General features: G+C 42.1%; 1 protein-coding gene across 2 annotated transcripts in view; it reads left to right on the plus strand.

Moving 5' to 3' along the window:
• The window catches only part of vstm4a (V-set and transmembrane domain containing 4a), a 77336-nt gene extending 57595 nt beyond the window's left edge, over nucleotides 1-19741 (plus strand). For both annotated transcript variants that reach the window (XM_063070336.1, XM_063070338.1), the window contains 2 exons: nucleotides 6700-6764; nucleotides 17620-19741. In XM_063070336.1, the coding sequence (XP_062926406.1) occupies nucleotides 6700-6764; nucleotides 17620-17766 (212 nt within the window). In that variant the 3' untranslated portion in view covers nucleotides 17767-19741. The remainder of the gene's footprint in view (nucleotides 1-6699; nucleotides 6765-17619) is intronic.
• The last annotated feature ends 2923 nt before the right edge of the window (nucleotides 19742-22664 follow it).

Here is a 22664-nt window from a genome sequence, read left to right on the forward strand (position 1 = left end):
TGGGCCTGAAGATAGATAAGTCCCCTGGTCCAGATGGAATGCATCCCAGGGTACTGAAAGAAATGGCAGAAGTTAGAGTAGAGGCTTTGGTGATGATTTACCAAAATTCTCTGAAGTCTGGGCAGGTTCCAATGGATTGGAAGACGATGTGGGCAAAAGGCAGGTAACTATAGGCCTGTTAGTTTAATATCGGTATTTGGGAAAATGCTTGAAGCTATCATTGAAGAAGAAATTATGAGGCACCTGGAAAGAAACGGATCCATCACGCAGACGCAGCATGGATTCAGCAAAGGCAGGTCCTGTTTGACTAACTTACTGGAGTGCTTTGAGAATATAATGAGCACATTGGATAGAGGGGAACAGGTGGAAGTTATTTACTTGGATTTCCAGAAGGCTTTCAATAAGGTGCCACATAAAAGACTTATCCATAAGATAAGGATGCAAAGAGTTGGTTGATGTATTAGCATGGATAGAGGATTGATTAACTAATAGAAAGCAGACAGTTGGGATACATGGGTGTTACCCTGGTTGGAAATCAGTGGTGAGCGGTGTGCTACAGGGGTTGGCGCTGGGCCTGCAACTGTTCACGATATACATTAATGATTTGGAAGAGGGGACCGAGTGTAGTGTATCTAAGCTTGCTGATGATACTAAATTGAGTGGAAAAGCAAATTGTGCAGAAGATATGGAGAGCCTGCAGAGAGATATAGATTGGTTAAGTGAGTGGGCAAAGGTCTGGCAGATGGAGTTCAATGTTGGTAAATGCAAAGTTATCCATTTTGGAAGGAAAAATGAAAGAACAAATTATTATTTAAATAGTAAAAAATTGCAGCAAGCTGCTGTGCAGAGGGACTTGGGAGTGTTTGTGCATGAATCACAAAAGGTTGGTTTGCAGGTGCAGCAGGCTATCAAGAAGGCAAATGGAATGTTGGCCTTCATTGCCAGAGGGATTGAATTTAAGAGCAGGGAGGTTATGCTGCAACTGTGCAGGGTACTTGTGAGGCCGCACCTGGAATTCTGTGTGCAGTTCTGGTCTCCTTACTTGAGGAAGGACACACTGGCTTTGGAGGCAGTGCACAGGAGGTTTACCAAGTTGGTTCCAGAGATGAGGGGGTTAGACTACGAGGAGAGATTGAGTCGCCTGGAACTGTACTCTCTGGAATTCAGAAGAATGAGAGGAGATCTTACAGAAATGTATAAAATTATGGAAGGGATGGATAAGATAGAGGAAGAAAAGTTGCTTCCACTGGTGGGTGATACTAGAACTAGGGGACATAGTCTCAAGATTTGGGGGAGTAGATTTAGGACAGAGATGAGGAGGAACATCTTTTCCCAGAGAGTGGTGAATCTGTGGAATTCTCTGCCGAATGAAACAAATGAGGCTACCTCAGTGAATATATTTAAGACAAGGTTGGGTAGATTTTTGCACAGTAGGGGAATTAAGGGTCATGGGTAAAAGGCAGGTAGGTGGAGATGAGTCCATGGCCTGATCAGCCATGATCTTATTGAGTGGTGGAACAAGCTTGACGGGCCAGATGGCCGACTCCTGCTCCTATTTCTTATGTTATTCTTATGTAAATAGTAGGGATCCATGGCATAAACAGGGTTGGGAACCCCTGCTTTATACCTATGCCCTTTTGCTTTTGTTACTCATGGGGGGACAGAGATTCTGACTTTATGCACTATCTATGCCTCTTTCAAAGAACATTTATAATCAAAGTGTGTATAGCATATACAACATTAGGATTCATCTTCTTGCAGGCAGCCACAAAACAAAAAAAAATACTTTAGAATCTACAAAAAAAAACCCATACCACAAAGACCATCAAACATCCAATGTGCACAAAAAAAGTCGTGCAAACAATAAAGAAATCAAACAAGTTATGCACAGAACAGGAACAGCAGAGTCCCCGAAGATGAGTCCAATGCGGTGGAGCCAGTCCCATGCCATACCTGCACCTTCGAGAGCCCAGTTCACTGAATCCTTCTGAATACCACAAAAATGGCAGGTCATATGGTCGGTTCAAACAGACAACTCCTAAAGGGAAATTACAGGCTGCAGATTGTGGTGATCATCGTCCAGTAAAAATATATTTAATAGAATAGTTATTAATAGTCACTGGAGAACTCTATAATCTGGATGAATTTCCTGTGCCAATTTGCTTGTCAAGCTAAATTCCAGGAAAAAGAACAAAAGACCTGCCACTTCCAGTATCCTAGATCTTCCAACTTACATGGTTAACAGTAATAAAAGACTATTTAGGATATCAGTCAACAGAAGGTTATCTGGCGCAGAAGAATTGATTGATGGAGGCTGCTTGTAATTGCTGGCAGCTGCCGAAACCTCCCCCTGACATGGCTATTAATGAATTGATGGAAATCTAATTAATGTCCAAGTTAAACGTCCAGCATTTTATTTATTTATCTTGTACGTTCTGTTTTGCATGTGTTAGTTATTTACAACAGAAATGGAAGTGTATCAGCTGCGCTGTGAAGAAGAAATCTAAATGGGCCTTGCAACCACGTCATGCTAAATACTTTATACACGGAGCAGACAAATATGCAAATATCAGCAATGCACATGCATCATAAGACCATAGCCAACATCCACTCTTGCCTCTCTTTTACACTTTAATGCAGAGCTGCTATGACTTGTTCTACTCGACTCTACGTTCAACCTAACCAATCCCTCCCTCATAGTCCTCCATTTTTCTTTCATCATTGTGCCTAAGAGCCTATTAAATGTTCCTAATGTACCTGATTCTACCACCAGTCCTGGCAGTGTGTTCCATGTATCCACCACTCTGTGTAAAAAACCTACCTCTGACAACCCCCTATACTTTCCTCCATATCCTTAAAATTCTGCCCCCTTGTATTAGCCATTTCCACCCTGAGAAAAAAATTCTGACTGTGCACTCTTTGTTTCTTATCATTTTTTACATCTCTCATCCAGATTCACTCCAAAGGGAAAAGCCCTAACTTACTCAGAAGACATGCTCTCTAATCTAATTAGCATCCTGGTAACTGTCCTCTGTGCCTGCCTTGAATCTTCCATGTCCTTCCTATAATGGGGTGACTAGAACTGAACACAATATTTCAAGTGTTGTCTAACCTGTGTTTTATAGAGCTGTAACAATACGTCATGGCTCTTGAACTAAATGCCCTGATTAATGAAAGCCAACACACCACCCACCTTCTTAAGCATCCTGTCAACTTTGAGGGATCTATGTACATGGTCCCCAATATCTCTCTGTTCCTCCACACTCCCAAGAATCCTGCCATTAGCCTTGTTCTTTGCCATCAAGTTCAACTGTCCAAAGTGTATCTCTGCACACATTACTGGACTGAACTCCATCTGCCACTTCTCTGCCCAGCTCTGTGTACTATTAATGTCCCATTGTAAACAAACAACCTTCTACACTATCCACAAATCCACCAATAAGTCTTTCAACAACACTGATATTGACAAAGATATTTGAAGGCAGAAATTGTCCACAGCCACAGGAAGTAATTTCATGTTTCAGACAAAGAGAAAAATTCCCTTTCTGGGGAGGAGCAGGAACCAACGATGGCCTGAAGTTCACCTCCCACTTGCCACCAGCTGCGTGGCAGCCCCAGCCATGGAGAACATCCTGCCCATCCCATGGGAATGAAGCTGAAGGGAAAGTTTTGATTGACCATGATTTCATTTGCACAAAGGAACTTCTCTGCCCAGCAATGAGAGTCTTATTTTGGATTGGGATCTAGCTGTATTTTGAGGGCTTCTACCTGGTACCTAAGTTGGCTTCTACACTTCTTTGTCCCAAACGCAGAATGAAATTGGGTCTCTCTGTAGATGCTGGATAAGTATGTATCACTATGGGCAGGATTATCTCTGAGAGGTATTAAACCCAAGACTGCAGTAGTTATTTCCAATTTTCCACCTCCTATTAAAATGTTAATGATTAAAGATTTGCTTTATTTGTCACGTATTCATGATTCAAAATTGCTTAACGTCATTTCCAGTAACAAGTGTAAAGGAGAACAAAATAATTGTTACTCTGGATCCAATGCAGCCCAAAAGAAACATAATAAGATAAAGAACACAAGAATAAAAAAATGCAATAAATATAAATACATAAGATAGCTTATATACATAGATTGATGGTATGTCCATAAAGTGACACTAGGGACAGGAGTGTCTATACATAAGGTGACACTGACAGGAAATGATAAAGTAGTGGTGGTTGGGTGGGTTGGTGGATAGAGATGTTGATCAACTTTATTACTTGGGGAAAGTAGCTGTTTTTGAGTCTGGTGGTCCTGACATGGATACTATGTAACCTCCTTGCTGATTGGAGTGGGACAAACAGTCCATGAGCAGAGTGGGAGGGATCTTCCATGATGTTACTGGCCCTTTTCCCTTTACAGTAAAATGTATCTCTGAAATAAAAACACACTTAAATTTTATTTTTACTCAATTCATTCTTTTTGCCTATGATTCACTCGCTCACCATAATTATAGCTCAGTGCCCTATAATGTATATTTGCAGAATATTACACCCAGACTAAGCAAGAGCGTAGACTGCTGAGGTCTACTGTGAAGGACTTCAAAAACAATTTCAAATTAGTTGGTATAAGAGGTAGTTCTAAATCCTCAAACTGCAGTGTCAGCTTGTGCATGTGTGTGCAAAGGTTAGTTTATTTGTCACCTGTACATCGAAACATACAGTGGAATGTGTCAAATCAATTCACCAAGGATTGTGCTGGGCAGTCCACAAGAGTCACCATGTTACTAACGTCAAAGTACCAGTGTGCGCGCGTGTGTGTGTGAGTGTTTGTGTGTGTGAGTGAGAGTGTTTGTGTGTGTGAGTGTGAGTGTGTGTGTGTGTGTGTGTGTGTGTGTGTGCGCGCGAGAGAGGGAAGTTGGATTAGACTATTTAATTGTTATTTTCATTGCAGCTTAACAATTAATTACCTGCTTATATTTTTATAACTAAATTTTATACATGTAACTTTTTGGTATGTTTCCTAGTGGCCACAGTATGTATATGCATTTGTTCAGAGTGTCTCCTAAAGGTTACATTTGTATCATTCTGAAATACTCTGAAAGTTTCTCTGGTGTGGCGTTATTTGAATAGGGACTATCTGATAGGTTAACTCTTATCTGCAAATTTCATTGGAATGCTACTTATCTGTGCAGTTTAAAAAGAGCTGGCTGCAGCACCATCCCTCTATATCTTCTTTTTCCTTCTCTCTCCCTTCATTCACTAGCCTCTGCTTGTGTTACCGTCCGGGTTTCAATGTTCTTTTTTCTATTAATGCTTAAAAATACAGTCATGAAGCAACAAGTTTTGTGCCTCTTCCCCGATTTCCGAAAGAACCTTAGATCTTCCGGTTTAAGAAGGAACTGGTGAAGCTCAGAGACTATTTATCAGTGGCAAATAAAACAAAGGAAACAATTTGTTACTTCATTAATAACACTTTTTCTAGTAAATGATCACTGCAAACAATAGCCTGTAACATCCCTTTGAACTTGGAGGCAATTCGATGTGGCAGAACTGGGCAAGGCAAGCAGAATTGAGGCTGAGACAAGGCAGCAGGCCCATCACCGAGTGACAAAACACCCAAAGTTTGATCGATTTAAGCACTGGGCCAAATGGAAAGGTCGGGTACAGGCTGAATCGAGGCAGCAAGGACCAGGCCCCAGAGCACATCGAGTGACTAAACCTAATGTTTGGACAATTTAAGCATTGGGCCAGATTGAAAAGGTCAGGGTGTTGAGGCCTGAGGTGAGGGTTGGGCCAGTTCAGCTCGCTGCTCCACAACGCTTACTCAGCTCTGCGCTGAACTGAGGCTGTGGCTTCGTGTCTGTGGACGGACTCTGTCTTGTGGACTTCAGTTCTGAATGCTATTCGCTTGCTTTTACTGTTTGCACAATTTGGTATTTTTTTCTCTGCACATTGGGTCTTCATTTTATAATGGGTTCTATTGAATTTCTTTAGTTTCTGGCTGCCTGCAAGAAGATGAATTTCAAGGCTGTATATAGTATATATACTTTGACAATAAATGTACTTTGTATGTACTTTGAATGAATGTAGAAATATCAGAATCCAACAGTTGCTACATGTGATTATATCAGTGTGGGTGCTTGGATGTGCTTGTTTGTCTCTACCTTTGTTTATCATTTCTTGTGTGTGTGTGTGCATTTGTATATACATACACTCCACCATGTATCTGCGTGAACACAAATGACACATTTCAACGTATGTTTCGATGTTTTATTTTTGTGTTCCACACTCTACCAGAGCCTCGGTGACCACTTTTTCAAGTGGTTGTCTTGGAGGAAAGATTCTGTGAGTGGTCCCCCACATCCTTCTCACAGCGCAGTTTTTTTTTACGAGGCTGAGTTGCGAGCTCGACACTCAACCCAGCACGGATGGAAAGCGTGCCTGGGCCCAACTGGGTTCGAACTGGGAAACTTTCTCTCCGGAATCCAGCGCTGATGTGACTGCATGACCAGCCAGCCTATGTTTCGATGTATACATGCTAAATAAACTTGACTCTTGAATCTTGTTCATGCCCGTGCCTGTGTGTGTGTATACACTGGGGCTGTGCACGTTGCATAGAAGCACAAGAAGAACCACGCACCATAGAAAAGTGGAAGGTACATCTTTTCACTGCATCAGCTTTATGGTATGCCTCTGCTCTACATTACAGTACCGAGAAGAGAAGCATCCACCAAAAGAAAGTTCTTGAAGAAACATGATGCCAAATCCATTCTGGTAAGCAAATACTCGACACATTCTTACACTTAGGCCGTGCCCCGAGCATGAATGTTTCACTTTGAAGAGTTAGATAAGTCTGGTTCTGGAACTGAAACAATCATTGAGATGGTCCCACACACTCTGCACGGACCAAGCTCAATTCACCCTCACAGTTCACTGTTGGCCAGAGATAGAAATACTAACAGACATTCCACTCTGCAAAAACTCATTTCAGGGAGGTAGCACCATCAATTTGCAGGAGACTTCCGGGAGAGGTGGGATGTCTGCAGTAGAGTAGCTCCTTAGCAGCTAGCCAGCTAGTTTAAATAACGTTAGCTATGCTAATGAACGAATGACACCTGTTAAACTCACCTCAACATGTCTTTTACAGTCTTAACCCACCATGGGCAATAGAAAAGTCACTGTTGCAAATAGTGCAGCGAGCAACACTGTCATTATTTTTAACCCCTATTGGGCAGGGGTACACTTTAGTGTAGTCTGGGGTGACGTACGTTTTATATATTTTTTGGAACACTCTGCAATAGCGCGCTCTCTCTCGTGGTCGCTCTTGCGCTCTCTCTTGCTTTTCTCTCGCTCGCTCTCAAAAAAATTGATTTCCGTGATATTGTATATAATTTGCGGGCATCAGGGAGCCACTATTAATATGCGGGAGACTCCCGGAAGTTCCGGGAGAGGTGGGGTGTCTGCACTAAGCAGCCAGTTTTATATCGATTTCTTATCAACTCAAATCTAGACTTAATTTATTCAGTTTTACTCTTTCTGAAAATGTTACCATAGAAATCTGGCCACAATATTTGTTACCCAGTTAGTGGATACTGTCTTCTTTAAAAGAAAAACAAGTTTTTTAATGTTGGGAATGATGTTCCCTATGGAGTAAAACAGAGTATAACGCCTGCACGTGATCTAAAAACAGCGCACCCTGTGAGCTTTGAAAGTTTGACTGAACATTTGGCCCAGCTAACAAATAGAAGAATTATTCAGGCATTGGAGAAAAATAATAAGACATAAGACCATAAGACATAGGAACAGTATTAGATAGTTCAGCCCATCGAGTCTGCTCAGCTATTCCACCAAAGCTGATTTATTTTCCCTCTCAACACCATTCTCCTGCCTTCTTCACATAGCCTTACTAATGATGAATCTATCAACCTCCACTTTAAATATACCAAATGACTTGGCCTCCACAGCCTCTGTGGCAATGAATTCCACTGATTCGCCATCCTCTGGTTAAAGGAATTCCTCCTCAACTCTGTTCTCAAAGGATATCCTGGTATTCTGAGACTGTGCCTTCTGATCCTAGACTCTGCTACTATAGGGAACATCCTCTCCATGTCCACTCTATCAAGGCTTTTGGGTTTTTGATATGGGGCCTTTATCAAAAACAAAGTGATCTAGATGTTCATTGTCTGACGCCTAAGTAGTCATCCTGTGTAGTCATGTCATCTGCTTCTGAAACTAGAAGCCTTTGATAGTTGCTGCTCTTACGGAAAAATGGCGTACTACAGACAAATTTACATGCTGTCCTCTCATTGCTACCATTGGAGAGGGAGTACGGGCGTCTGAAGACACACAGAGTTTCAGGAACAGCTTTTTTCTCTCCTCCTTCTGATTTCTGTATGAAAGATGAACCCATATACACGACTTCACTATTTTTTTTCTTTTTTGGTCTGGTTTTGCACTACTTATTTAATTTAATTATATATACAGTGGATTCCAGTTAATCAGGACATGTCAGAACCAATACATTTTAGCCCAGTTAAGTGGCTGCCTCAATTATCTGAAGTTTCATGGAAATAGTTAAAAAAGTATAAAAAGACAACTATGTTTAACTGTGACAAATTATGCATTTAAATGAAATACAGTACAAATGAGAATACTACAGTACTACCACAGGACTGTGTGTTACTTTGTAATGGCTACCGACGGAGGAATTCACTGAGTGTAGGCTGGCATAGTACTCAGTTGGTAAACTATTCATTCTGAGGTCCTTAAAGCATTGAGGTTTAATGCTTTTCCCAATAACAACTATTTCTTTAAAGAGAGTGAACTTTCGCAGGGCAGAAATACTTGGTAAGGCTCTGAAAACCTGTGCCAACCAACTAGCAGGAGTATTCAAGGACATTTTCAACCTGTCACTGCTATGGGCGGAAATTCCCACTTGCTTCGAAAAGGCAACAATTATACCAGTGCCTAAGAAGAATAATGTGGGCTGCCTTAATGCCTATCGCCCGGTAGCACTCATGTCGACAGTGATGAAATGCCTTGAGAAATTGTTCATGACTAGACTGAACTCCTGCCTCAGCAAGGACCTGGACCCATTGAAATTTGCCTATCGCCACAATAGGTCAATGGCAGATGCAATCTCAATGGCTCTCCACACAACTTTAGACCACCTGGACAACACAAACACCTACATCAGGATGCTGTTCATCGACTATAGCTCAGCATTTAATACCAACATTCCCACAATCCTGATTGAGAAGTTGCAGAACCAGGGCCTCTGTACCTCCCTCTGCAATTGGAACCTCGACTTCCTAACCAGAAGACCACAATCTATGTGGATTGGTGATAATATCTCCTCCTCACTGACGATCAACACTGGTGCACCTCAGGGGTGTGTGCTTAGCCCACTGCTCTACTCTCACTATACCCATGACAGTGTGGATAGGCATAGCTCAAATACTATCTATAAATTTGCTGATGATACAGCTATTGTTGGTAGAATCTCAGGTGGTGACGAGAGGGTGTTCAGGAGTGAGATATGTCAACAAGTGGAGTGGTGCCACAGCAACAACCTGGCACTCAACGTCAGTAAGATGAAAGAGCTGATTGTGGACTTCAGGAAGGGTAAGATGAAGGAACACATACCAATCCTCATAGAGGGAGCAGAAGTGGAGAGAGTGAGCAGTTTCAAGTTCCTGGGTATCAAGATCTCTGAGGATCTAACCTGGTCGCAACATATTGAAGTAGTTTTAAAGAAGGCCAGGCACTTTATTAGGAGTTTGAAGAGATTTGGTATGTCAACAAATACACTCAAAAACTTCTATAGTTGTACTGTGGAGAGCATTCTGACAGGCTGCATCGCTGTCTGGTATGGAGGGGCTTCTGCACAGGACCAAAATAAGCTGCAGAAGGTTGTAAGTCTAGTCAGCTCCATCTATGGTACTAGCCTACGAAGTACCCAGGACATCTTTAGGGAGCTGTGTCTCAGAAAGGCAGCGTCCATTATTAAGGACCTCCAGCACCCAGGGCAGCCCTTTTCTCACTGTTACCATCAGGTAGGAGATACAGAAGCCTGAAGGCACACACTCAGCGATTCAGGAACAGCTTCTTCCCCTCTGCCATCCAATTCCTAGATGGGCATTGAATCCTTGGACACTACCTCACTTTTTAAAAAATATACAGTATTTCTGTTCCTGCACGTTTTTAAAATCTATTCAATATACATAATTGATTTACTTGTTTATTTATTACTATTATTTTATTTTATTTATTATTTTTTCTCTGCTTGATGATCTATTGCATTGAACTGCTGCGGCTGATTTCACGTCACATGCCAATGATAATAAACCTGATTCTGATTTTGATTATTTTTATCAGTTCCTGCCATATTTGCACAACACAGCTATGTGATCCATTGCTTTCTTTGAACCTGATAGTATTGTGTGTTTGTTGCAAAGGGATCCGTTTGGCATGGTATGATAAGTAAAAGGGCCATTTCATCGGTATTGTAGATATCATCTGTAAAAGACTTTTGAAGCAAGTCAGGGAGTTTTGTAGATTTACATGTTTCTGCACTTACAGCATCAGCGCTATCTTTCTTGCCACGCGCTTTTTTGAATTTAATGTGCTGTCAACGTTTCGGTTGAGACAATCAACCGTCCCAGCCCTGATGAAGGGTCTCGGCCCAAAAAGTCAACTGTTTATTCCCATCCATAGATGCTGCCTGACCTGCTGAGCTCCCCCAGCACATTGTGTGTATTGTTCTAGATTTCCAGCATCCGCAGTACCTCCCGTGTCTACAATCAACCATCTGTTGCTTTATAATCTTTGTGCCCTAGCTCTTTAGCGAGCTCCTCTGACTGGTCCACTGACATGCACGCCTCGTCTCGTTACAATGAAAAGCCACAATGATGGAGAGCCTCTTCATCATCTGGATCCTTACCTTCACACTTCCATTTTTGGGATGTTCCCTGTTGTCCCTCACATAATGCCCATTCTTCTCTCGGTTTATCTTGCTGATATATCAAACGTGCAATTGTAGATCTCTGCCAGCTGACAATGAGTGGTGTTAGGTCCATGGCTTTTAATTTAGTCCAGTATGGTAATTTTTTTCAGCTCATGTCAAATCTTTTCATGGCCTCATGGCAAGGGTCTCAAACAACTATTAAGTCAAAATTTTAAAAAAATCTCAAAAATCACAGCTTTTTGAATCGGTGTCCCTCGGCCCACATGGATAACATAACACAAGCACATGCAACTGACACAGCTGATTGCTCTAAGCATGGTGTAGTGTTCAATAGCCACACAAGTGTATGTGACTGACAGACAATTAAGGGACATAGTGTCTCAAATAAATTAAGGAAATCCCATCTATTTTCTTGATTTGTTTTTGTTCTTTAAGAATTGTTCCAAATTATCAGCTGCCCTGACTAACTGATGCCCCAATTAACTAGAATCCACTGTATATATAATTGTTAGTTATAGTTTTTTTTAAAATAATGCGTTGCAAAGTACTTCTGCTGCAAAACAACAAATCTCACAACATATGCCAGTGATATTAAACCAGATTCAGGTTCAGATTGAAAGCTGTTAGATTGGGTAGGGTGACTGAAAGCAGGTGATGAAACCCTCAGCAGTACATCCATCCAGAGTTAACCACCTTACCAACACTGGATTGTGTTCTCTTGCGTGTGTTATTGCAATACCTTCATCTTCTCTGCCTGCTCCTTCAGTATTTTTATATTTCCATTGTCAGAATTTCACAACCAAGCAATAAGCATAGAGAGAATTTGAAATCCTATCATTTCACGTATAATTTACTCATCGTAGACTTGCTAATTTTATTGTATCTTTATTGCTTTCTAAGATCCAATTATTTATTTAGTGGTCTTTGGCTTCATTGAATTAAATTTACTATCTGACCAACATAAAAATGTATGAAAAGCACACACCACACTGGCTGAGCTACATCCTAGAATGCAACGTTATTTTTCATATCAGAACATAATAGGATCAAGAAAAAATAGATAATCTACAATAGAACACAATGCAATTTTACAAACATTCAATAAGGATCCAGAGAATCCGATTTTACCTCTTGATGTGCTTAAAATTTGCATGAGTTGGAGTTTGCCAGGACGAATATGAGAGCCAGTAAACCATCAGCACGGTGAAAAGAGAATAAAACTGATGCTAATTAAACGAGAGAGCAGGATTTAACACACACTCTTAGGTCACCTGGTAAAAAACAATTAACACTAATTACATTACTAACAGAAAAATGGCTGAAATATTACAATTCAGCTTCAACACCATCACGTTATTAGCTTGGTCCATTTTCTGCCCTTTGTGTTTAGTGAAGAATTTTGTTTCACTTCTCATTCTGCTTTTGAATTAATGTTATTTCAAAGTCAATTTGCTTCCCCTTACGGTTTTGATGACGTTGTCATTGAGTTGTGTCTCCTTAATGTAACCTAACTCCATAAATGCATCTGGAAATGATGGCAGGAATGCGGAGAATGCACTGACGTAAGACTTACTTGCTGCCCATTACACTACTGGAGTTTATGGCAGCAAAGAAGGACCTCCATCTCTGGCGGTGTTCAGGGCTTCCCTCATCATGCCAGTCGCTTCCTCTTGGTTTTTCCTACTGTCAGTCATGCAAGTCCCAGGTGGAGACTTAGGAATACTGTCACACTCGGATGTCGAAGGGTTCTTCATTGCTATTTCCATAACAAGTTTGTTTTAGCAGTCAGGGTTGTTAGCCCTGAGCTGAACCGCCAAACCTGGCGGTCTGGTGAAACACTGTTAGTCTGGATTCTACCCTTTGACCTATTTGGCATGAGTGACCCTACCAAGAGCCAAAGCATAAGACTCTAACTCCAGCCAACATAGCCCTTCTGGTCATTGAGGCACACAGGTCTCCAAACCACGACTAGGTTGTGGTCCTCTTGGAGACTAACATAAGATCTAGGAGCAGAATTAAGTCATTTGGCCCATCGAGTCTGCTCTGCCATTTCATCATGGCTGATGTTTTATTCCCTCAAAACCCCATTCTCCTGCCTTCTGCCCATGACCTTTGACACCTTTACTGATCAAGAACCAAACAACCTCTGCTTTAAATGTACCCAACTTGTTGCACCTTATAATTATTGCTTATGACAAGTGCTTCTGCAGATACTGGATATCTCCAGTAACACAAAATGCTGGAGAAACTCAACAGTTCAGGCAGCATCTATGGACTGATGAACGGTCTTGGCCTGAAATGTTGACTATTTATTCCTATCCATAGGTGCTGCCTGACCTGCTGTGTATGTGCTATAATTATGGGGTTTGCTTTTAAGGGAAGGAATTAAATAAGATTTTGTTTTACCCAAGTAGATGTATAAAGTTTTTATATACTACATATATTGTTTTTTATTTATTAACTGTGTATATCTTCATTATTGACCCTTGCAACCTGATAGAGAATCCCAGCCTGCAGTTTCTCCACTAGTTTGTGTGTGTTCCTCAAGATTTCCAACATCTAAAGGAACTCTTTTGCTCTTAAATGAAGTAATAGCTATTACTTATATTAGAGACAACCAGATTTCAGGCTGGACCCCAAACACATCAAACCTTTCTCAGCTGAGACAACTTGGATGCACCACAGGCTGTTTCCAAACCCTGATATCCGAGTGAGTTATTAAGGTACCTCTGTGAGTGTGGGTGTCTATTGTCTAATAAACTGCAGCTGGATCCAAAATGATGGTCTTTGCCAAGGGGTGAAACATTAAGCTGCAAACTTGCATATCTTACTGGCCATGGGAACAGGCATAGCCCATCAAGCACAAGAACCTCATCTTGGTACATCCAGCCCCGTCAGCTGTGGGTCACTGACATGGTGCCCACCTACACAGGAAGCCTATGGTTTAGCCCCATTCTGGAGACATGGAGCGCAAACAGACTAAATGTGGTTTAGTCAACACCTCTGGAGCTGTTTAATAAGCAATGCCCAATTAATCAATTCAGAATTAGAATCAAGTTTATGATCCTTGACATATGAAGTTTGTTGCTTTGTGGCAGAAGTACAATGAAACACATAAAAATTACAGTAAGTTATAATAAGGAATATAAAAATAATATAGTGCAAAAGGAGAGCAAAATGGTCAGGTAGTGTTCATGGGTTTATTACCCACCAGAAATCTGGTGGTAGAGGGGAAGATGCTGTTCCTGAGTCACTGAGTGTGGGTCTTCAGGCTCCTGTACCTCCTCCCAGATGGTAGTAATGAGAAAAGAGCATGTCTTGGATGATGGGGTCCTTCTTGTTGGATGTGCCTTCTTGAGACACTGCATTTAGAAGATGTCCTCGATGGCGGGGAGGTTAGCGCCCATGATGGAGCCGGCTCAGTTTACAACTCTCTGAATTTTTTTTCTGATCCTGTGCATTAGCATCTCCATACGAGGTGGCAATGCAACTGGTTAGAAAGCTCTCCGTGGATTATCGGTAGAAATTTGGTGGAATACCGAATCTTTTCAAACTTCTAATGAAATGTAGCCACTGGTGTGCTTTTTTGGTGAACGCATCAATAAGTTGGGCCCAGTATAGATTTTCGGAGGCATTAACATCCAGGAACTTGAAGCTGTTCATCTTTTCCACTGCTCACTATTCAATGAGGACAGCTGTTCAGAAATGATACAGTTCTTAACAAGCTGGTGTTCTATTAGGACAGCAACTGTTAATCTGAGAAACAGCTCTTCCCCCAGGCTGTAAGTGTACTGAACTCCCTGCCACCACCCAGGTCTCATCACACGTGAAGTACCAGTAGCGTTATACTGTTTACTTTGTAACTTGTGTCATAAACTTGGGGGGGTGCGCGGTGGTAGGATTATCAATTTATATTCCTTCCCCTCCCCCAGATGCTGCTCGAGCTACTGAGCTCCTCCAGCAGGTGGTTTGTTGCTCCGGATTCGAGCATCTGCCATCTCCTGTGTTCTCATTACCTATACTGCTCTAGGTGTGAGCTACTTATTTAGATATTAGATAATTGAGTTTAGTTAGTTCTATTCAAAACTACTTCTATAAAATGTAATAAATTTATTTTTGTAATTCTTTCATTAGTTTAACTCAGTTTTGAATGTTACTTAATTTTCAAAGTCATTGATAGAACATAGATCAGCACAGCCCATGATGTTGTGTCAACCTTTTAACCTACTCCAAGATCAATCTAAACTTTCCCTTCCACTAGCCCTCAATTTTGCCTTTCACCCATGTGCCTGTTTAAGAGTCTCTTAAATGTCCCTGATGTATCTGCCTCTACCACCACCTCTGGCAGTGTATTCCATACACCCACCACTCTCTGTGTAAAAAATAACCTACCACTGACATCCCCCTATATTTTCCTCCAATCGCCTTAAAATTATGCCCTCTTGTATTAGCCATTTCCATCATGGGAAAAAGTCTCTTCTCTATGACTCTTATCATCTTGTACACCTCTATCAAATCACCTGTCAACCTCCTTTGCTCCAAAGAGAAAATCACTAGTTCACTCAATCTATCCTCATAAAACACGATTTCTAATCCAGGCAGCATGCTGGTAAATCTCCTCAACACTCTCTCTAAAGTTTCCACATCCTTCCTATCATGAAGTGACCAGAACTTATAGGTTTGACAGTGGATTTAGCCAGGAGACACAGTTTTCCCAACTGCCAATTGATGACAACATCTATGTAGGACTGGCCTAATCTTTCCAATGAGGCACATGAAGTTCCCGCATCATTTGAGCCTCACTATTTAAGATCAGACCCATCCTTGGTACACTGGGTGATAGCATGATAACCAGCAGGGCAGCTGCGGTAAAGAACTCCATTCGTGGTAGCATCTTCTGTCTCGGGTTTTAGCCATGCTCAGCACACAAGGCTGAAAAGCTCCCAGACCATATTTCCAAACAGAATTTTTCAATTACTACAGTTGGCTTACAAAGCATATATGGCATTTATTCAATAAAGAAAAAATACTTTAATATACAATTTCACTCAGCAAAGCAGGCAGCTTTAGCCAAATAATGCTTTTTTGACATTTGAAACAATGCTGCAAGCTAATTGCATTAGTTCAAGCTGCCATAAGACTTCAGTCCTCCTGGATACCAAGTCAACGAATCGAGCTCAAGACAAAAACTACAACAAATTGTTTGCTCAGGACCTTAAATGCAGTGAGTGAAAACAAGCAGGCACTAGCTGACCAGGCCTTCGGAGAAGAGAACAGAAGTTACAGCAGAAAGGACCTAGAGGTGGAAGGGTGCAGGCATCTTTGAGGGTTGGAGAGCTGGAGAAGGCCACAGAGTAAAGGGCGGAATGATTTGGAGGAGAAGAAAGCAGAGTCATTTCTTCACTCTGTGTAGAAGGAGCATTCAGGATAGTGCGGAGAACCTCAAGATTCAGAATGCAGGACCCCAGCATCGACAGCAGAAAACATGCACTGCTTCATAAATACCACCATTGAGCACATTTACCAAGTGTGCTTCACAGAAATAGCAGTATCCTTCATCAAAGGCCCCCACCATCCAGGACACAGCCTCTTCTCACTACTATCATTGGGCAGGAGGTACAGGAGCCTTGGGTCCCACACCACTGGGTTCAGGAACAGTTATTACCCACTCAACGATCAGGCTCCTGAACTGGTATGCATAACTTCACTCACCACAACCCTGAAGTTATTCCATAACCTACAGACTCATTTTCAAAAACTCTTCAGAATCAGAATCAGAATCAGGTTTATTATCACTCTTCTTTGTGTTTTTTTATTTTCACAGTTTGTCTTCTTTTGCACATGCTCATTTATGTATAGTTTTTCATAAGTTCTATTGTAATTCTTTACTTTCCTGTGAATGTCAGCAAGAAAATGAATCTCAGGGTAGTATATGGTGACTTATTAATTAATTAATTAATTTATTTATTGAGATACAACACAGAGTAGGCCCTCTGGCCCTTCTGGCCCTTCCAGCCGGGCCGGCCAGCAATCCTCCGATTTAACCCTAGCCTAATCACAGGACAACTTACAATAACCAATTAACCCACCAACTGGTACGTCTTTGGAATGTGGGAGGAAACCAGAGCCCCCGGGGGAAACCTACGCAGTCACGGGAAGACCGTAGAAACTCCTCACCGACAGCAGCGGGTACTGAACCCAGGTCATTGGCACTTAGAGCGTTGTGCTGACCACTTGCACTTTGATAGTAAATTTGAGTTTGAGCTTTGGAATACTTGTCTTGCAGACTGTTCATTACACGGTGCATTGAGCTAGAATAAGGAAAAGCTATAACAATGCAGAGTAAACTGTAAAAGCTGCCTCCAAACTGCAGTGACAGTAAATGATAAAATTAGGTTGTGGGGCTAAGAGTCCATCTTATCATACGGGAGGTCTGTTCAAGAGTCTGATTAACAAAGAGAGAGGCTGTCCTGAGCCTGTCAGGCTTTTTTATCTTCCACCCGATGTGAGAGGGGAGAAGAGAGGAAGTCCGGGTGGGTGGGGTTTTTGAATATGCTGACTGCTTTACAGAGGCAGTGAGTACAGACAGAGCCTATGGAAGGGAGGCTGGTTCCTGCGGTATGTTGTTTGAGGAGTTTTGTAATGTTTCTGTCTCTTCCTTAGCCTCGGATTGTGGAAGACAGCCTGACCTACGCTGAGCTGGAACTCACACCTACACACCCAACTGCCCCGCCTGTCGCGAGCTCTCCGACCCCTCAGAGTCCCACTACTGTCTATGCCAAGATCTTCTTTTCCAAAAACCAGAGTTAATTTGCCGCTGCCAAAGCATCAAGGTTGAAGCCGGGCCTGGTGACTGCGGTGATACTATGGCCCTCTTGGAGTTCGCCCAGGTCAGTGAGACATTTCTACACTTGCCACTGCAGCTGGAGAAATGCCTAGAGCTCAGCACTCAGACTCCAACAGCAGCTCAAAGCCTGCTCGTGTGAACAGGGAGAGTCACCGTGGGCACTCCGGGCCTTCCTCTTAGTCCTGGCTTCAAGAGTCCATCCCGCCAACCTGTGTACAGGAAGTTTGTGGTCAGGGTAACAAAGAAAGATGTATGTGTATGTGTTTGTAAGAAAATAAAACAATAATTTAATCAGTGTACACTGACAATAAAGAGTCAGAGAGTATGAGTAGCAGGCAAAATAAACAAGTAATTGTATAAATACATAAGCCATTGTGAACATATATAGTTTGCTAAATTTTACTTGATAATGCTCCTATGAGGCTTTTCTATGATAAGCGTTCTACAAGTATGTGTTTTTTTTTGTTCTACGTTCCTGGATAGATGATTCACTAAAAGTCAGTGTACCCTCGTGCATATTACAGCGTACAGTAAGTGTATGTGTTTTAGTGTGTTTGTGTGTGTGTGATTTTCTGCACATATGTACATTTGTATGCATGTGTATGCATGTGTGGGTGTGTTTCTGTGTATGATGAAGAAATATGCACCAATGTGTGTGAGAGGATATGCAGATGCGTGTAAATGCCTGAGTTTGTAAGCCAGTTTTATTCTGGCATCATAATTCTGAGTCTTTATCTAAAGCCTGTACTCTATGAACCTCTTTAACAAATTGTTAATGGTCAGTACAAACACAGCAGTGGGGCCACTAACACCAAATGAAGCCCCACTCTAAACCCTCCTCAATTTCTGCACATCAAGTACAACCATGGGATGTACCAGTTGGAACCTTCCGGAATGGAACTCCATTTGGATGGTCTTTGGTGCCTTTTATTTGCTGCAGCAGCCACCATCTTGGCTGCTGGAATCAGCCAAGGCAAGCAAAAGAGAACTTGTAAACTTGATGGAAGGAATAATTTTGTAAAATGACAGTGGGACCTCCTTGGACTCTCGACACTGGGCAACTTCCCAAACAGCTTGTCACTTCTTTTCCTGCTTGATTCTACTGGCTGTGTGCTTTTAATTTTACTGTAGATGTATATGGACTTCAGTTAGTGGATTACTTGAATTGTGTGTGTCTGTACGAAGTTCCATAATATAATGAAAGATGTGGGCTTCTGTTTGCAAAAATAAAAAAAACTGTACTTCTTTGTAAAGACAGAATAGTAATAATACTGGATAATAAACCAAAGTGATTTATGCTTTTATAATATACAGAGCTGCCAATATTTAGATAGAACCAACGATGTCTGAACATTGTGTAGGAACCTCCAGCTGTAACATCGGACTCTTTGGGTTCCAGCTGAGACTAGACACCTGTTGCAGGCGGAGGCCTGAAACTCATCTGGGTGAAGTCGGTAGAAGTAGCCAAGAGGTGACGGAACCTGAGGTGAAAGAGAGCTGTGCCCACAATCAGAGGCACAAAAGAGCCTGCAGAGCTTGGAAATCTTGACCAAACCACACACAAAATGCTGGAGGAACCCAGCAGGTTAGGCAGCATCTATGGAGAGGAGTAAACAGTCGACATGTTGGACAAAGACCCTCCTTCAGATTTGGAGACATGAAAGACTGCAGATGCTGAGAACTGGATCAAAGTGGAGGAAATATATGGTCAATGTCTTGAGTCTAGACCCTTCATTTGGACTTATGAAGGGTCATGTCCAGAGGAAAGTCTTGACCCAAAACATTGACTGCCCGTTTCCGTCCACAGACGCTGTCTGACACACTGATTTCCTCAGCAGACTGTTTTAGTTTAAGATTTATTCCTTGCTACTTGTGGGGTCTTGTACAAAGTGTCACATTTCTCCTGAGTGACCACACTTTAATGGTTATAATGAATAAATTTAAACATTTACTCACCACTTTTCTTATTTCCATTGGAATCAAAATGCCATTGTTATAATCAGAAGTCAATATGTGGACAACCAAAGACTTGTCCAGGGACAGAACTGGGGTAATATGAGAGGACATAATTTTAAGATGACTGCTATGACTGTGCATCATTCAGGGTCAGAAACACACTTTATTCAGGGTACAGGTTTATAAGTGTTCTAAGTTATCCCAGGTACCAAAGGAATTAAAGTGTCTCACACACAGGACAGAATATTAGATTAGATTAGATTATGAGGACACGCAGTTCTTTTTTACCATCATTTAGTTATGCATGCATTAAGAAATGATAAAATGTTTTTCCAGAATGATATCACAGAAAACACATGGCAAACCAACTTAAAAACTAACAAAAACCACATAATTATAACATATAGTTACAACAGTGCAAAGCAATACTGTAATTTGATAAGAACAGACCACGGGCATGGTAAAAGTCTCAGAGTCTCTCGAAAGTCCCATCACTTCATGCAGACGGTAAACCTCCAGCGCCGCCAACTTGCCGATGCAGCATCCCGGAAGCATCCGACCACAGTCTGACTCCGAGTCCGTCCGAAAACTCCGAGCCTCCGACCAGCTCTCCGACACCGAGCACCGAGCACCATCTCTGCCGAGTGCTTTGACCCCGGCCCCGGCAACAAGCAATAGGCAAAGCCGAGGATTTGCGGCCTTCCCCTCTGGAGATTCTCGATCGCACAGTAGCAGCGGCAGCAAAGCGGGCATTTCAGAAGCTACTCCAGGTGTTCCTCCGTGCTTCTCACGTCCGTCTCCATCAAATCAGGATTGTGCATGGCCCCCTAGTTAACACATAATCGATAGCATTCTGAACAGCCGCGCGTGCTGCACTGCGCCGCCATCTTCTTCCCCCTTACTAATATGTGAAGGTAAAATACTGTACCTGGGACATTCTGAGTTCATTTCTGTTGTAACCTCCACTTTCAGGGTGCATTCATTACTTAGTGTAGTTTAGGGCTACAGATGTGTATTGCACTGAGAGGTCTGCGTTTAATCACAGTAATTGTCTCTTGCTGCTGCTCAAATACAAATAATTTGGGTCAATGGGATTTGTTATGGACTAGATGGGCTGAAGGGCCTGTTCCTATGCTGTAGTGCTCTATGACTCTAATTAGAAGACTGAATATTGACTGTTTATACTGAGTAATTATAAACTATATCAGTCTCTGCCGTTCCTTTGGAGTCATCAGCTGCGTGGAGAGGAGGAGCTTGCTACATGGGCAACAGCTTGGACTGCACGGGCTTGCAAACTGGATTGCGTATCGTGTAGACAAATAGAGAAGGCACTGTCCATGGTCAACCCCAACCAATGGAAGTCCTCAATTATTGAACTACCAAACTTTGGTTCTGGGGGAGTAGTCGAGTGATTAGACCGATGTCGAGAGGTTTGGGCCATAGATCTGGAAACATGAATTCAGATCGACAGTTGAAGAATTTAAGTTCAAGTCATTTTTCAAAATGTGGAATAAAAAGCCTGACTTGTCATGATGACCATGAAATCACTAGTCTCCGATAAAATCATGGCGAGATCACTATGGTGCCCTTACTCACGGCAACAAAAGTAAAGCAAAAACAGAAAATACTGGAAACACTTAGCAAGTCAGGCAGCATCTGCAGAGAGAGAAACAGAGTTAATGTTTGAGATTAGAGACCTTTCATAGAAACATAGAAAACCTACAGCACAATACAGGCCCTCTGGTCCACAAAGCTGTGCTGAACAGGTAAGGACCTTAGAAATTACCTAGGGTTACCCATAGCCCTCTATTTTTCTAAGCTCCGTGTACCTATCCAGGAGTCTCTTAAAGACCCCATCATATCCGCCTCCACCACCATTGCCAGCAGCCCATTCCACGCACTCACCATTCTCTGCATAAAAACTTACCTCTGACATCTCTTCTGTACCTACTTCCAAGCATCTTAAAACTGTGCTGTCTTGTGCCAGTCATTTCAGCCCTGGAAAAAGCCTCTGACTATCCACACGATCAATGCCTCTCTCATCTTATATACCTCTATCAGGTCACATCTCATCTTCCGTTGCTTCAAGGAAAAAATGCCGAGTTCACTCAACCTATTTTCATAAGGCATGCTCCCCAATCCAGGCAACATCCTTGTAAACCTCCTCTGCACCCTTTCTATGGTTTCCACATCCTTCCTGCAGTGAGGTGACCAGAACTGAGCACAGTACTCTAAGTGGGGTCTGACCAGGGCCCTATATAGCTACAACATTACCTTTCATCAGTACTGATTCAATAAAGTTTAAGGAGATTAGCTTTATTCATCAGATGTACAGGTGCAGTACATCGAAACACAGAGAGAAATGCAGTTAGCGTCAACCATCAACACAGTCCGGTGATAGACTGGGGGCAGCCCACAAGTGTCGTCATGCTTCTGGCACCAACATTGCATGCCCTCAACTTACTAACCCTAAACCATACATCTTCAGAGTGTATGACAAACCCATACAGTACATACAGAGAACATACAAACTTCTTACAGACAGCAGCAGAAATCTTCCGACCAGCGGCTCTATAAAGCGTTACACTCACCGATACACTACCATGCAGCCCCACTTGTTCCTTAGGGAATGGAGGGCTGCAGGTTGAGAAGATGCTAAGTTAATGTGATTACAGATGGAGGAAATGTTAAGAGTCATTGTGAATGTGTGTTTGAGATGTTCAGTCCTAAAAAGGGCAAGATACCAGAGGGAGGCGTCCAGTTGGATCAGAATTCCTAAAGGACAGGATCCATGTCCACTCCTGTTCATAGAGTCATAGTGTCATGAAAAAGCACAGCACAGAAACAGGTCCTTTGGCCCATCTAGTCCATGCTAAACCATTCAGAATGCCTACTCCCATCAACC

Source organism: Mobula hypostoma, chromosome 18 (assembly GCF_963921235.1).
Source record: "Mobula hypostoma chromosome 18, sMobHyp1.1, whole genome shotgun sequence".
Taxonomy (NCBI): Eukaryota; Metazoa; Chordata; class Chondrichthyes; order Myliobatiformes; family Myliobatidae; genus Mobula; species Mobula hypostoma.